The 11,948-nt window shown below is 40.2% G+C and overlaps 1 protein-coding gene across 2 annotated transcripts; it reads right to left on the minus strand.

Annotated features, from left to right (window-relative positions):
- Nucleotides 1-701: 701 nt before the first annotated feature.
- Nucleotides 702-11,560, minus strand: scyl1 (SCY1-like, kinase-like 1). Of its 2 annotated transcripts, none has more exons than XM_068588608.1 (18): nt 11,361-11,560; nt 10,604-10,744; nt 9,382-9,504; nt 9,060-9,286; nt 8,784-8,874; nt 8,216-8,371; nt 7,949-8,107; nt 7,651-7,758; nt 7,278-7,391; nt 7,021-7,176; nt 6,717-6,905; nt 5,857-5,932; nt 5,097-5,294; nt 4,593-4,732; nt 4,412-4,501; nt 3,241-3,564; nt 2,648-2,726; nt 702-2,529 (listed from the first exon to the last, which is right to left on the minus strand). In XM_068588608.1, the coding sequence occupies exons 1-18, from the start codon at nt 11,463-11,465 to the stop codon at nt 2,405-2,407; spliced, it is 2,601 nt and encodes an 866-aa protein (XP_068444709.1). In that variant the 5' UTR covers nt 11,466-11,560; the 3' UTR covers nt 702-2,404. The 2 variants fall into 2 exon arrangements, with proteins under 2 accessions (XP_068444709.1, XP_068444698.1); XM_068588597.1 differs by having other exon boundaries at nt 703-2,529; nt 4,593-4,738.
- Nucleotides 11,561-11,948: the final 388 nt, after the last annotated feature.

Consider the following 11,948-nt stretch of genomic DNA (forward strand, 5'->3'; position numbering starts at 1 on the left):
TCATATGACATCTCTGAATAACACATTGCCTTCCTCTGTAAGTGTTTGTAATTGTTTTGAATGCAGAATAAATTGTTTAATTCTCCAGTGTTGTAGTTACTGATGTGGTCCCAGTCAGTTTTAAATGCATTTGATCTTTAACTGTTCACTTGTTTCCTGAAGTCCCTTTTGCTCATTTTAAACTCTACTCATTTTATTAGAAGCAGCATATTAGCACAGTGTTGTAAAGACAAACCTTCTTCATCCCTGAATACAAATCTTTCTGTTTTCATTTAAACATGTTCACCTTACACTTGTCTCGGTCCATCTCAGACCCCTGATGCCAATTTGAGCAACTTCTTTTTCTAGCTCATTACAGTGTGACTTCCAACCCCTTGCATTGGGGAACAAAAGCAATAGTGTGTTAAATTATTTAACCAATAAAAAGCAGTAAATGCACAATATCAAGACAAAACCTGAATAGTCAAAGAAATGAACAAAGAAACAAAGAAAACGTATGTAAATTATAACAAAGTCACATTAACATTAGAAAACATTAGAAAAAAGCTGATTAGTTTAATGATTTAAATTGATTTAAAATGTTATTGTAAAAACAATGAAGTGAATGCACTTTCATAGGCGAGTCATGAAAAAAGAAAAATTCACTTTAATCTTCAATGTCAATTTTCTACATTCCTAATCATTGTAGATTTTTGTCAGTTTAAAACCTGTCAATCACATTTATGTTCCTCTATCGGTCTGTTTTATTTCCTCTGCTCAAAGATGTATGTTGTTGCCACCTTACCTGCAGCCAATAAGAATTTGAGCTGCTCTAACTTTGGCAACATTATGGTTGTAGTGACCCACTGCTTATCTGGTGTTTTTTGGTCGAGGCAGAAATCTCAAGAGATGGGCGTCCTCCGGAAGACAACTCAATACACTTTAGGTTCATACATTAACTGTGGAGGAAGTTGTCAACGCATGTATATAACTTATCTTTATTTTTAGAACAACTCACATGCTACAGGATTTGGATTATCAGTGTAGGATGCACCCAGTCTGCAGTCAATCTGTACTAAACACATCCGAGTCCCCTCCTGACCGGAACACCTCACACCAGGACATGAGCTCCAGAGGTGATGGCTATTGATTGTGTCAATAGAGCTCCTTGCATGGTACGTAACACCAAACCCAACAATACCATATCCAACACAGGCAGGAGATATGGGGTGACACTGAAAGGTTTGATGAAAACACAGAATCTGCTTGCGAGAGGAGATTTTTAGGTGGACATTTTCTGTTTAGACTTGAGTTGTTGCAAGTGATCCTCCAGAACAGATCTGTTCTATTAAATAAAAGGCACAAATAAAAGAGCAAAAGGAACTTTTAAAAGGAACTCATTTACCCTGACCACACCAATCATTTTAAAGAATGACTGATGGGTTGATTTTACAGATGATCCCAAACGGTTTTAGTGAGATCTGCACGATTAAACACGTACCTTCAAAAGATTTAAAAATACAACTCATTGGATTTTATAAACTCCTCCACCACAGCACTACAAGGACACAAAGGAAAAAACCCTGTAAACAAATTGATTTTCCCTTGAAACCAGTTCACCAGCATCAATTTAACTACTTATTTCCATCATGTGTCTGCAGTTCATGTGACACATTAACAGATCTGAAACCAGTTAAATGTGTCACCTATAAAGCCATCTTTCAACAGTAAAATGCAGTGTTGAATGTGCAAAGTAAACAACATATTTGTAATTCTGTGCCATGAAACCTTTTGTTAGGCAATACAAATACACAGGTGCATGCATGGACTGATTTTAAGTCTTAAATCTGTAAGTGACGGCTGAACTAAAACATTCATATCCACTGTGTATGTGTGTGTGCTGAAAAACATTCAGTATAATAATACAGGTTCCATTCTGACATATTGGTATATATATATTTCTCAAAAGAAAAAAAAAGGTAAATCTTCACGTCATTTTTAAGACAAGATGCAGCATTTTTATACATTTACTTTACAACTGTAACTTTATATGTTATGTATTTAAAAAAGAAAGAAAAAGAGAGGGACATTTTGTGTAAATCATTGGCTGCAGGGAGTGCTGCTCTGTGCTGCTTTTCCACTTTTCTGTGTTTGTTTCAGCTCTGCCATCCACAATAATGCATTCATAAAAGACTAGATTGTTTCTTCTTTGCATATCTGTCAGTTCCTCAATGAAGAAAAACAGGGAATCCCAGCGTTGACAGTCATCTACTGTACTAACCAACAGTAATGTTTTCTTCTGACAGTTCTTTCTGGTCCTTTGTTTGTGGAATATCAAGCCTCCATCCACTGCTCCAGGTCCGGTCAATGTGGTCCACATTCCTCGCTCTTCAATCCAACAATTAAATCTGTCTTTGCAGCCCCGTCAGTCCAGCTTGCGTGCGCCCAGTTTAAGAGGACCTTTAGCAGCTTTACGCTCTGCTCGTTTCACCTCCAGCTCCTTCCTCCTCTCCTCCCGTTTCTTCTTGGAGAGCTCGGCCTTGCTGAGACCTGGTTAACAGAACCGTATATTAGTTAATAGTCCTCTAACAAGAATAATTGAGTGTTAGGGTAAATACAGAAGAAGTAAAAAATGGTTCGATTAAAGGAGGCTATCTGAGAGACTTACCCTGGTTCCCATCCACGGACTCCCAACTCTCTTCTGCTCCCCAGTCTCCTGTTGCCTCTGCAGTCCAACCCTCCCCAGTCTGATACGGAGAGAAAATACTGTCAGGTTATCCTCAAAACATCATGATTTCTTGACCTACAACGTCTCATCAAGTGAGTGCAGTCATATTACCATATTCAAAAAGGATGAGTCTTACATTTTGGGAAATAAGATGGTTTTCATTCTTGTTAAGAGTTTGGTCGAAAGATAAATGCCACTCTCATGTCTTATTGTGACCTACAGCGGTCCTGGGAGGTAAATTTGTTTTAACTGGTTCTAACTTTCGATATATATTTATAGTACAGACATAAGCGCGGATCTAAATCTTGGCAAGAAAATGTATTTCCAAAAAGTCAAACTATTCCTTTGAAGCAGGTGGTTTAATCTTCCATATCATCCAACAGTTTCTGTTTAAAATATTCTTCAGAAGCCAAGTGAAAAAAAAAAAGAGTAAAAAACCCTGAATAAATAGATCTGCTTCCACCAACATTCACAATTTCTGACATTCTGTCTATTCTGTCTTTCTCTTGCTCCTGTGTTTTTGCCCCCCTCACCGTGGTGGCAGCAGTGCCAGCTGTGTTTCTCTGGGACACGCTGGCAAACAGATCATTCTGATTGGTCCCCTTGGTGGCTGAGTTGCTGCTGTCCCAGTTGTACTCGCTGGCTAACCGCACTCCTTCTGGCAGGGGGAGCGTCGCGTTGGTCAAAGTTGTGTCCGTGTCCTCCTCCCCCCAGTCATTGCCCCAGCCTTCCTCGCCCGCAGAGCTCTGGCCCTGCCCTTCCTTCTCATTGGACCAGCTGTCATCTGCATCCCAGCCGGAGCTGCTCCAGTCAGCGCTCTGCTTTTTCCCCGCCATGGAGGATGACATCCGGCCCACCTGGACATAGGAAAGGAGGTTGAGATGGAGACTAATTGGTGTAATTGTTTTTTTTAATCTACATAGAAAACAACATAAAAACAGTCAGGTGCATCAGATCACAAACCGTGACGGTGAAAGAACCAAAACACCTGTACACTGACAATCACTTGTTTTTCAATTCAGAGTGATGCAAGGATGACGGCTCTGTGGCAAACAAACATTTATGATACTAACATTTATTCAGCAAGGTAATCTATAAGGATTAATGATTGTGGCAAATAAGGATTAGGACAAATGTTAGTATCAGTATAATTTAAAAAAATCTAAGCATAAATACTACGACAAGAAGCAAAGCACTAACGTTTGGCACTGTCACATGACTTCAAGTCACCACCAACAATAACCTTTTGGCGGACAAGCCTTTGACGTAATGCCGTTTTGTTGTCTCATTTAGCTGCTTGTTAACAACCGCCTTAATAAAGACACATTCAAACTTCAAAATTCACGAGAAGTACTTAGTAACGTGTTATATGTCAAAGATGAAAAACAATTATTTAAATAAGAAATATCTATTATAAACTGAGGAAATCGGAAGTGCAAAAATAAAAATTCACTTCTGGATTTTACATCCTGCAGCACTCTTTAACAACATTTGGAAAGATTTATGAATTCGTCATAACTACAGCCTGAGCATCGAAACACTGTTTTCTTTGATTCTTTCACATCCACACACACCATTTCAGAATATCCCTACACAATACACAATGTTATAATACTAATTCCGGTAGTGTTAGTAGCATTCAACGTAGTAGTATTAGTACTAAAAATTGTATTGTATAATGGATGAAGATTAAAATGATCATACTCCTTTGTCACTGGCTTTCTTTTTGGATGATGCGATCCCTGACCAGTCACTGTTCCAGTCATCTGGCTCAGTTGCAGCTTTCTCTGGCGCCTATATGAGACAACAATCTATGAGATTTGAAATTACAATTACAGATAAACAAAACATAAGTTGTCTTAGAGTTAAAAAAGGGGCAACTTACCTCTAAACTTCCCCAGTCCTCTTCATCCCAGTGTTCTCCTATTGGCTCGTCATTGTTGCCCGTTGATTCTTGGGTCTGTGATTGGTTGGCATGACTAGAGGCAGCATGGTGAGTCACAGGAGGTCGGGGAGTTTTCGCTTCTGAATCTCCAAAATAAAGAACATATATCTCTTCAGACAGCAAGTTAACACATAAAAGTGTGTTTACATGTCTTAAAGGGGCCTTTCAAATCTGAAAAGGTTGTATGAAGTCCTTTGTGGCACAAAAGTCAGATAAATTGGCTGCAGGAACTCTATAGCCTGCTCCTGATCTCCGCTTTAGGTGAGCAGCTCGAGGCTATAACATCTTTTAACTGAATCTGTGACTGTCGGAGGTCAAGATGAATTGTGGATAATGTAGCTGCCAGTTTCTGACAAAGAAGAACAATGTTTGGAATTTAAAAAAGGACAACCGCTCAGCTGCATCGATTTTGAAAACGCTCCAAATCAAATGTGAAAACCCTACCAGTTGCAGGTGCTCCATCTGTGGCACTGGTAGGGCTGGTGGCATTGGTAGGGTCGCTGTCCTCCGCTGCTGCACTGCCCTCTGCTCCTGGAGTGTTGCGGATCAGCTTAGAAGTTATCGAGGACATCCCAGTCACAGCCCAGCCGGCCCAGCTGGAAGACGCACCTGCAGGCTGAGCACAGGACGCCACATCCTTTTCTGAAAGACAAAGTTTCAATGTACTTCAATTTACTTTTACAATTTAAATGATATAACTAAAAGAAGTGAGTCTGTTTATTTTGCTTCTGATATGCTTCAAGTTTGTTGAAGAAGTGTTTTCTTTCCCCCAGAAAATGTAGCATTGTATGCAAATATGTAGATTTAAGATGTTTTTACTGTCATATGCACAGATAACAGACAGTTATTCTATACAATGGAAAGCTTATTTTGCTCAGTCCTACTAACACAGAATTACATTAAACTCAAGCTAAAAAATAAATAAATAACAAAAATATAAAAAATATAAAAGATATAACAGTATTGCACAAAAATATGATAATAGTATTGCTCATTGTATCTTTATATACTATGCAATGCTACAACATTGCTACAATGTCCAAGTATGGTCATGACAAGTCACAGCAGCCGTTCACAGTTCAGTGAGGAATGCTGAGATGTGATGGGACTGTCCAAAGTGTAGCATGTAGACATTGGTTTCCTTGCTGAATGAGGCATAAAAGTAGAGCGCAGACTCTGCAGCCCATCACTGTGTGTTACATACCTATATCTGCCAGCTTGGTGGGGTCTTCTGACACAGTCTCCAACTTGGAAAGGAAACTCTTGATGGCTTTGAATGCCTGACAGGGAGAGAAGGGCAAGAGGCAACATCTTGAGCTGAAACACAGCAGCATGTTCAAGTCGATCAAAGATATTAAAACCACTGTTGGTTGTTGTGACGACGCAGCCTGTGCTGTCAAATTCTGCGATGTGACTTAAGCACTTGTTGCTTTGCTCTTTAGAAGACGAAGCAATAGGGATTGCCATCTGAAATATCAAAGCAAAGCAACTCAAAGCAGACAAGATGGCAGATGTGTCTCCTATCACTTTACTGTGCCTGACTAGCTCTTGCACGCTCTTTGGCACTTATAATTACCAATTAGCTTGGATACAGCCATCTTTATTATCTAAAGACATACATAACTAAAAACTAGGGCCAGGCAAAGTAATGCAGGCATTGCATTTACGGCGTGCATTTTATTAATTTATTTTTCTTTATTGATTGACCTCACACAGGCCGGCCTGGGAGAGCCCGTGGGCCGTCAGATGCCCAGGTCTGAACTACGCCGTCTGAAAGAGATTTAAAGTGCAGCACCTGTGTGTGGCAGTAAAAAACCCCTCCCAATGCAAAAAAATAAAAATGCAGTCAACGCATTTTCAAATAATTGTCGCTGTTAAAGGATTGCTGCGTTAAGACATTTTTAACGCGTTAACATTGTGCTGCCGATAAATAACAATCTAAATACTCTTGCTTATAAAAAAACATTCAATACAGACGCAAGACAAATTTTAACAGCAATGATTTTGCAGTCAAAAGCCATAAGAAACACCATGTAGTCACAAATCTCCATTAGTCGTGTGTACCTGATCCCTGACGCCCTTATCGGGGTCAACGGTAACGGCACACAGGGTAGGGAGGATGCGGGCGGCAATCTCTGTTAAGCCATAGAAGTTGTGTGTCGCGGCGAAGCCCAGTACACCAGCGGAGCGAGAAGCTGGGAAGGGATCTTTAGTTGCTCGTGAAAAGGCAGAAATCAGAACACGTTGTCGAGTCTGTGAAGAGACAGATGAACACATTCTTGCATTGAACAGAATCTTCACTGAATTTTGATTTCAGTTTTTTTTGGTATTTAATTAATTTAGCCCAGCGGTGTGGGGGGAACTCTACCCCTGCGTTGAGGTAGGAGGCGATCTTGCCCAGGCAGACGGTGGTGTTGCACCGGATCGGGCCTTGTTCATCTCTGGCCTGCAGTCGGGCAAAGTGGCGCATCAGCTCCTGGTTCAGGTTGGTCTCATTCAGCTTGGGAGCCATCAGCAACATAGACTAGAGGGTGATACACAGATGGGTTATGGCACAGGAGGTTGAATATGTATTATGTAATAACATCTTCTGGTTTGTGCTCTTGTTTAAAAGATGCGTAGTACCTTGACAGTCTGTTCTCTGATGGCAGGGTTGGTATCTGTGAAGCCGTGAACAACGTGAGGAAAAATCTGAGAATTGACTGCTGCATCATTCAGATACTGAATAAACTGCTCCATCTGAAAGCGAGAGACACGGACAGAGTCAAGAAACAATACTAGAGAAAATGAATGTTGAAAGCCTTTGACGCTAACTTAAAAACGGCAATTAGGGGCATAATTTACTGCTGTTTTTTATATGTCATTCTACTTCAAACTGAATTATCTTTTCTTGCTGGATGAAATATGGAAAAATGTAATTAAATAAAAACATACCCAACATGTCCACTGTATTACTGCAGGATGTTCTCAGTGGCTCGATGAAAAAGGCCTTACATACCTGCTGCAGCAGTCGTATCCTCATAGCTCTGTCTGTAGAAGAGAACATCTTCACGATAACAGGGATGATCTTTTGTTGGTACTCTTCAGATGACAAGAACTTCCCCACCTAGCCGACAAACAGAAAGATTTGAGGGGAATAAAAACTAAAAGGAGGATAGAAGAATAACTTCTAAATGACAGGACTAATACCACTAACAATGTCTTAATTTGTTTGGAAAGTTTTACTTTAAAAATGATCAGAGCTGCTGGAGTATACAGTCTGATATTGAATAAGGTGTGGAGTTTGAAAGAGTCACCTTGAAGAGCGGAGTGAGGACTACAGCGCCTGCATTGCCAAACTCAAAGGCGGTAAGCAGCTGAGGAAGGACTTTATGTTTGCAAAAGTCTTCAGGGAAGGAGTCCAAATTGTCACTCAAATCCTGGAAAAACTGCTGCTTCTCAGCCGGCTCCTTGATCTGGAGAGAGAAAATGTTTACTCTACATTGTGACTTTACTTTTGAGGTTTGACTGTAACATCAATACAAACAACACTGTCACACGCGTCTTTATACAAGTCTGCGGACCTGTATCTCCTCCAGAAAAAGGTTGCTCTCCACAAAGCTGTTGCTGAGAAATCCGCCAGGGGCTCTACAGTTTTGAAGAAAGCGAGCTGGGTTGGGCCGAGCTCGTGGATTGGCCCCCACCAGCTCACAGTAATGAGGGACCAAGGTCTTGGGGATCTGTGGGCACAAATAGGACATTAAGGAGGACTGAGAACAAAACTTCTTCACGTCACAAACTACAATCCTTTCAATGAAACCATTAAGCAACTGGAGGTTAAATTCCAGGCTTAGTAAAAACATGTGTGGCTCAGTCCCGGTCTCTGCTGACTCTTCTCAAGTTGAGAATACTTCTTTCTTACATGAGCAAAATATCCACCCTCCAATGCTAAATAAACATAAAACATAATTATCTATTGGTGTTTAATTTTCTGTTTGTTTTTTTCATGTTGAACAAAAGAAGTCTATTCAACCTCACCAAAACACATCTTCAGCAGCTATAACTACAACTACATCTGTAGAATATCATTATGCCATGGAATGAATGACAATAATGCGCTAATAACAAAAAGGAACTATGTAGGTGTCGTACCTTTCCCAGTGAACGAAGGGAGGATGTGCGAGGCAATGACCCGTTGAACACCTCCCAGATCAGGCAGCCTAGCCGCCACACTTCCCCTGCCCTAAAACAAGCATGCATTCAGTTCAATTCAAACAATTCCACAAAAGAATATGTTTAATATTTCACCAACTTCTATTATGAAGCTCTTCTTTCTGTCATTCCTACTTTTACCAAATATTCTTAATGGTGCGCCCCCTTTTTTCCTGTACAAACCATTACTATTGTTCCGCCCCACCCTTCTCTTACCATTTCTCTCCACTGCTATTGGGAATCTCTGGTGGGTCATATCTATCCATGTCTGGGTAAACAGCCTTTGGGGTAGGGAGTGAGACCCCACTTGGGTCACCCTGCTCAGGCGCCACATGATCGAGGGCCCCAAGCTTCCACTCCCCAGCTCGATCAACAAAAACAGCCGATACACCCAAGTTGTTATGAAGCAGGTGGCAGTCATTGACCAGGAAACTCAGTGCTTTCTGTGGAAGGAAGGCAAAAGGGCAGAAGTGGCGTTTCTCGTTACAGAGAAATGGCTCCACTGAAAGTGTCCGATGGCGCTTTCTGCAATCCTTACCACTATCTGGTGAAGTCCCCAGGAGACCTCAAGTTCCCCAGATCCCCCCTTCTCTGCCTGGGCCTTCAGGTGGACTGCCAACGGTGTGACCTGCTCAGTAACCAGGTACATGCTCTTCTCTGTCTGTGAAATAACCCAAATGTTAAACTAAAACTGTGTGTATGTGTGTGTACATGTTTACATACATACATGCACACACTTCAATTGTTATTATTGTCAGTGTATATATTTAAACTAGTATTAGTTGTTCATCTATATGTGTTAAACAACAATGTTTCATATAGCCTGTCACACTATCATATTTTTACAAAATGATTACGGTGGCCAAAACACAATAACAGTTTTATCACAAGATCTATAAAATATTATATTTAAATGATACAAATTATAATGTCAACAATCTTTAACTATATATATATATATATATATATATATATATATATATATATATATATATATATATATATATATATATATATATAAATAATAAACACACACACATAAAAGGTCTTGGTTTATTAACATAGAAATATCAAATGTGTGTTTTTAACATGATTGATACTATCACGGTTATCATCAATAGCCTACCAATAAAATCACAAGACCCCTATTTTCACATAAAGTGTGTTTCATCGCCACATATTTCCATTGAAAGGCAGTAAATGTTAATGCAGAACTATTACCCAGTACTTAGCCCCACTAAACTGGAATTAAAAGGAATTCATGGCAGGAATTATACTAAGCTAGGAAGTTTGGAAACATCCCAGTTGCTGCTCAAGTTCAGTCAGAGTGTTGAGTCGAATTATGAATATGCAACCAAAAAAGAAGGACAATCCAATTTCCTTGTTGTATTTTGGCAAGCTATGCAACAGAAGCACCAATTTCATGTGTATGATTCTTTATTAGTTAGTGAATTTTATAGCATAGTTAGTGTATTTTATGATCTTGTTGAGAACACAAAACTGATGTTTTTAAAAACAGTGTAAAAATATGCTTATGTTATGTAGTACAGTACTACTATTGCACAAATATTAAAGGCCTACAATGGCATATGCACACTCACCTCTATCTGAACGTAAACATGCAAAGAAAAGCAAAATGGTTGCGATGAGACTAATTACATGACAGATACATGACAAAATAAGGTCACTCACCATTTTTGGCGAGTGACCTTATTACTAAACCTTATTTGCATACTAAACCTTATTTGCAAAATACATACCTCCAATCCATCCACGTAAGCCAGGATGTTAGGGTGACGCAGGGTCTTCATACGTTTGAAGGCAGCCTTGGCCAGTTGGGTTTGCTGCTCTGTTCCCTGTGCCAGGTCGTATAGAAACACCGACACTTGCTCGCCATTGGTCTGAGGACACCAGATGGGATAAAATGGTTGACTTGTGATATTTAAAACTTTATGATATTGAATGTTTATGCTTTGTAGTCACATTAAACAGAATAAGAAGACACAATCAGGTATCATATCCCCATATTACATTCACTTAAGTTACAATGAACGTGATGAAAACAGGACGCAAGTGCTTGGTTGTCTTTGGACATGCAGTCGGTGATGTGGACAATAACAGTCCAAAGTGAGCTGCTCAGCGACTATCACCTGGACAGTTGGTGCTAACAGCGATGAGGGGCGGCATCTTTATTAAAGTGATCAAACATTAGCCGGAGAACGGGTCCAACAACTGTAACCAACTCGACTGAAAGGAGGTGACGTGGCGAGAGACATGTCTATCTCAGTAAACAAAGATGTTGTGTGTCGTTAGCGAAAACTAACGACACACAAGAGCGAGAAGAGAAACGAGCACTGACATTAACTCGGCTATAAGCACGAGAAATACAAGATCAGACCCAACACGTACACGCGACAATGTGACGCCGGGCATTGTATTTAGAGACTAAATCAGTGGCGAACAGATACTAAAGCTAGCTTGTCGGCTAACTAACGGGCCTCACTCCGCCTCTCTTACCTTTCGCTTCCCCCGATGCAGAGTCCATATTCCAGACTTCTCTGCGTCAGGAAGAATTTCATAAGCAAAGTCTTTGACAGGATCCCTGGCGAAAAAGGACCACATCTCCTCTTTCCTCCACACCTCATCAAACACACACGGCGACAGGAGAACTAAACAGACCGCTAGCTTGAGAGCTACAGTAGGCTAGCTGGTTAGCTGGCGACTTGCACGGAAGTAAACTGGGTCCGTGTAAACTTTGCCTCTGCACATTGGTTCCGTAATAGGTTTAAAATAGATTACCAATAGGATGGCGACTAAGAACTGCATTGAGATAAATCTGAACCTAGATACATTATTCCAGTAAATACAATCTGAAATTATATACAATACTAGTGTTGCTCTTTGGAGCATTGCATAAGTATGCTGTATTTCTGAACAAAAAAAGTCCACACTTTGGAAGTTCATGTCAGTATTAAAGAACAGTGTTTAGACATTACCACTAAGGCCCCCCAATTGATTATTTGTGTTAATTTGATTAATTACACATGTGGCCTATGCAATACAAAAGCACAACATGTCTGGAGTAGCTGTCTTTAAGAGGGGTCC

The sequence above is a fragment of the Clinocottus analis genome, unplaced genomic scaffold, assembly GCF_023055335.1.
Source record: "Clinocottus analis isolate CAN_PGR_092001 unplaced genomic scaffold, fCliAna1.0.p SCAF_10, whole genome shotgun sequence".
NCBI classification, from domain to species: Eukaryota; Metazoa; Chordata; class Actinopteri; order Perciformes; family Cottidae; genus Clinocottus; species Clinocottus analis.

Bases quoted from the DNA above. Each gene is read 5' to 3' on its own strand.
- scyl1 (XM_068588597.1), bottom strand. From the start codon at position 11,465: ATGTGGTCCTTTTTCGCCAGGGATCCTGTCAAAGACTTTGCTTATGAA. The intron at 8,875-9,059 runs GTAAGAGAAGGG...TGCTTGTTTTAG, and splicing joins AATAGCAGTGGAGAGAAATG to GGCAGGGGAAGTGTGGCGGC. The intron at 8,372-8,783 runs GTACGACACCTA...TTGTGCCCACAG, and splicing joins CCCTTCGTTCACTGGGAAAG to ATCCCCAAGACCTTGGTCCC.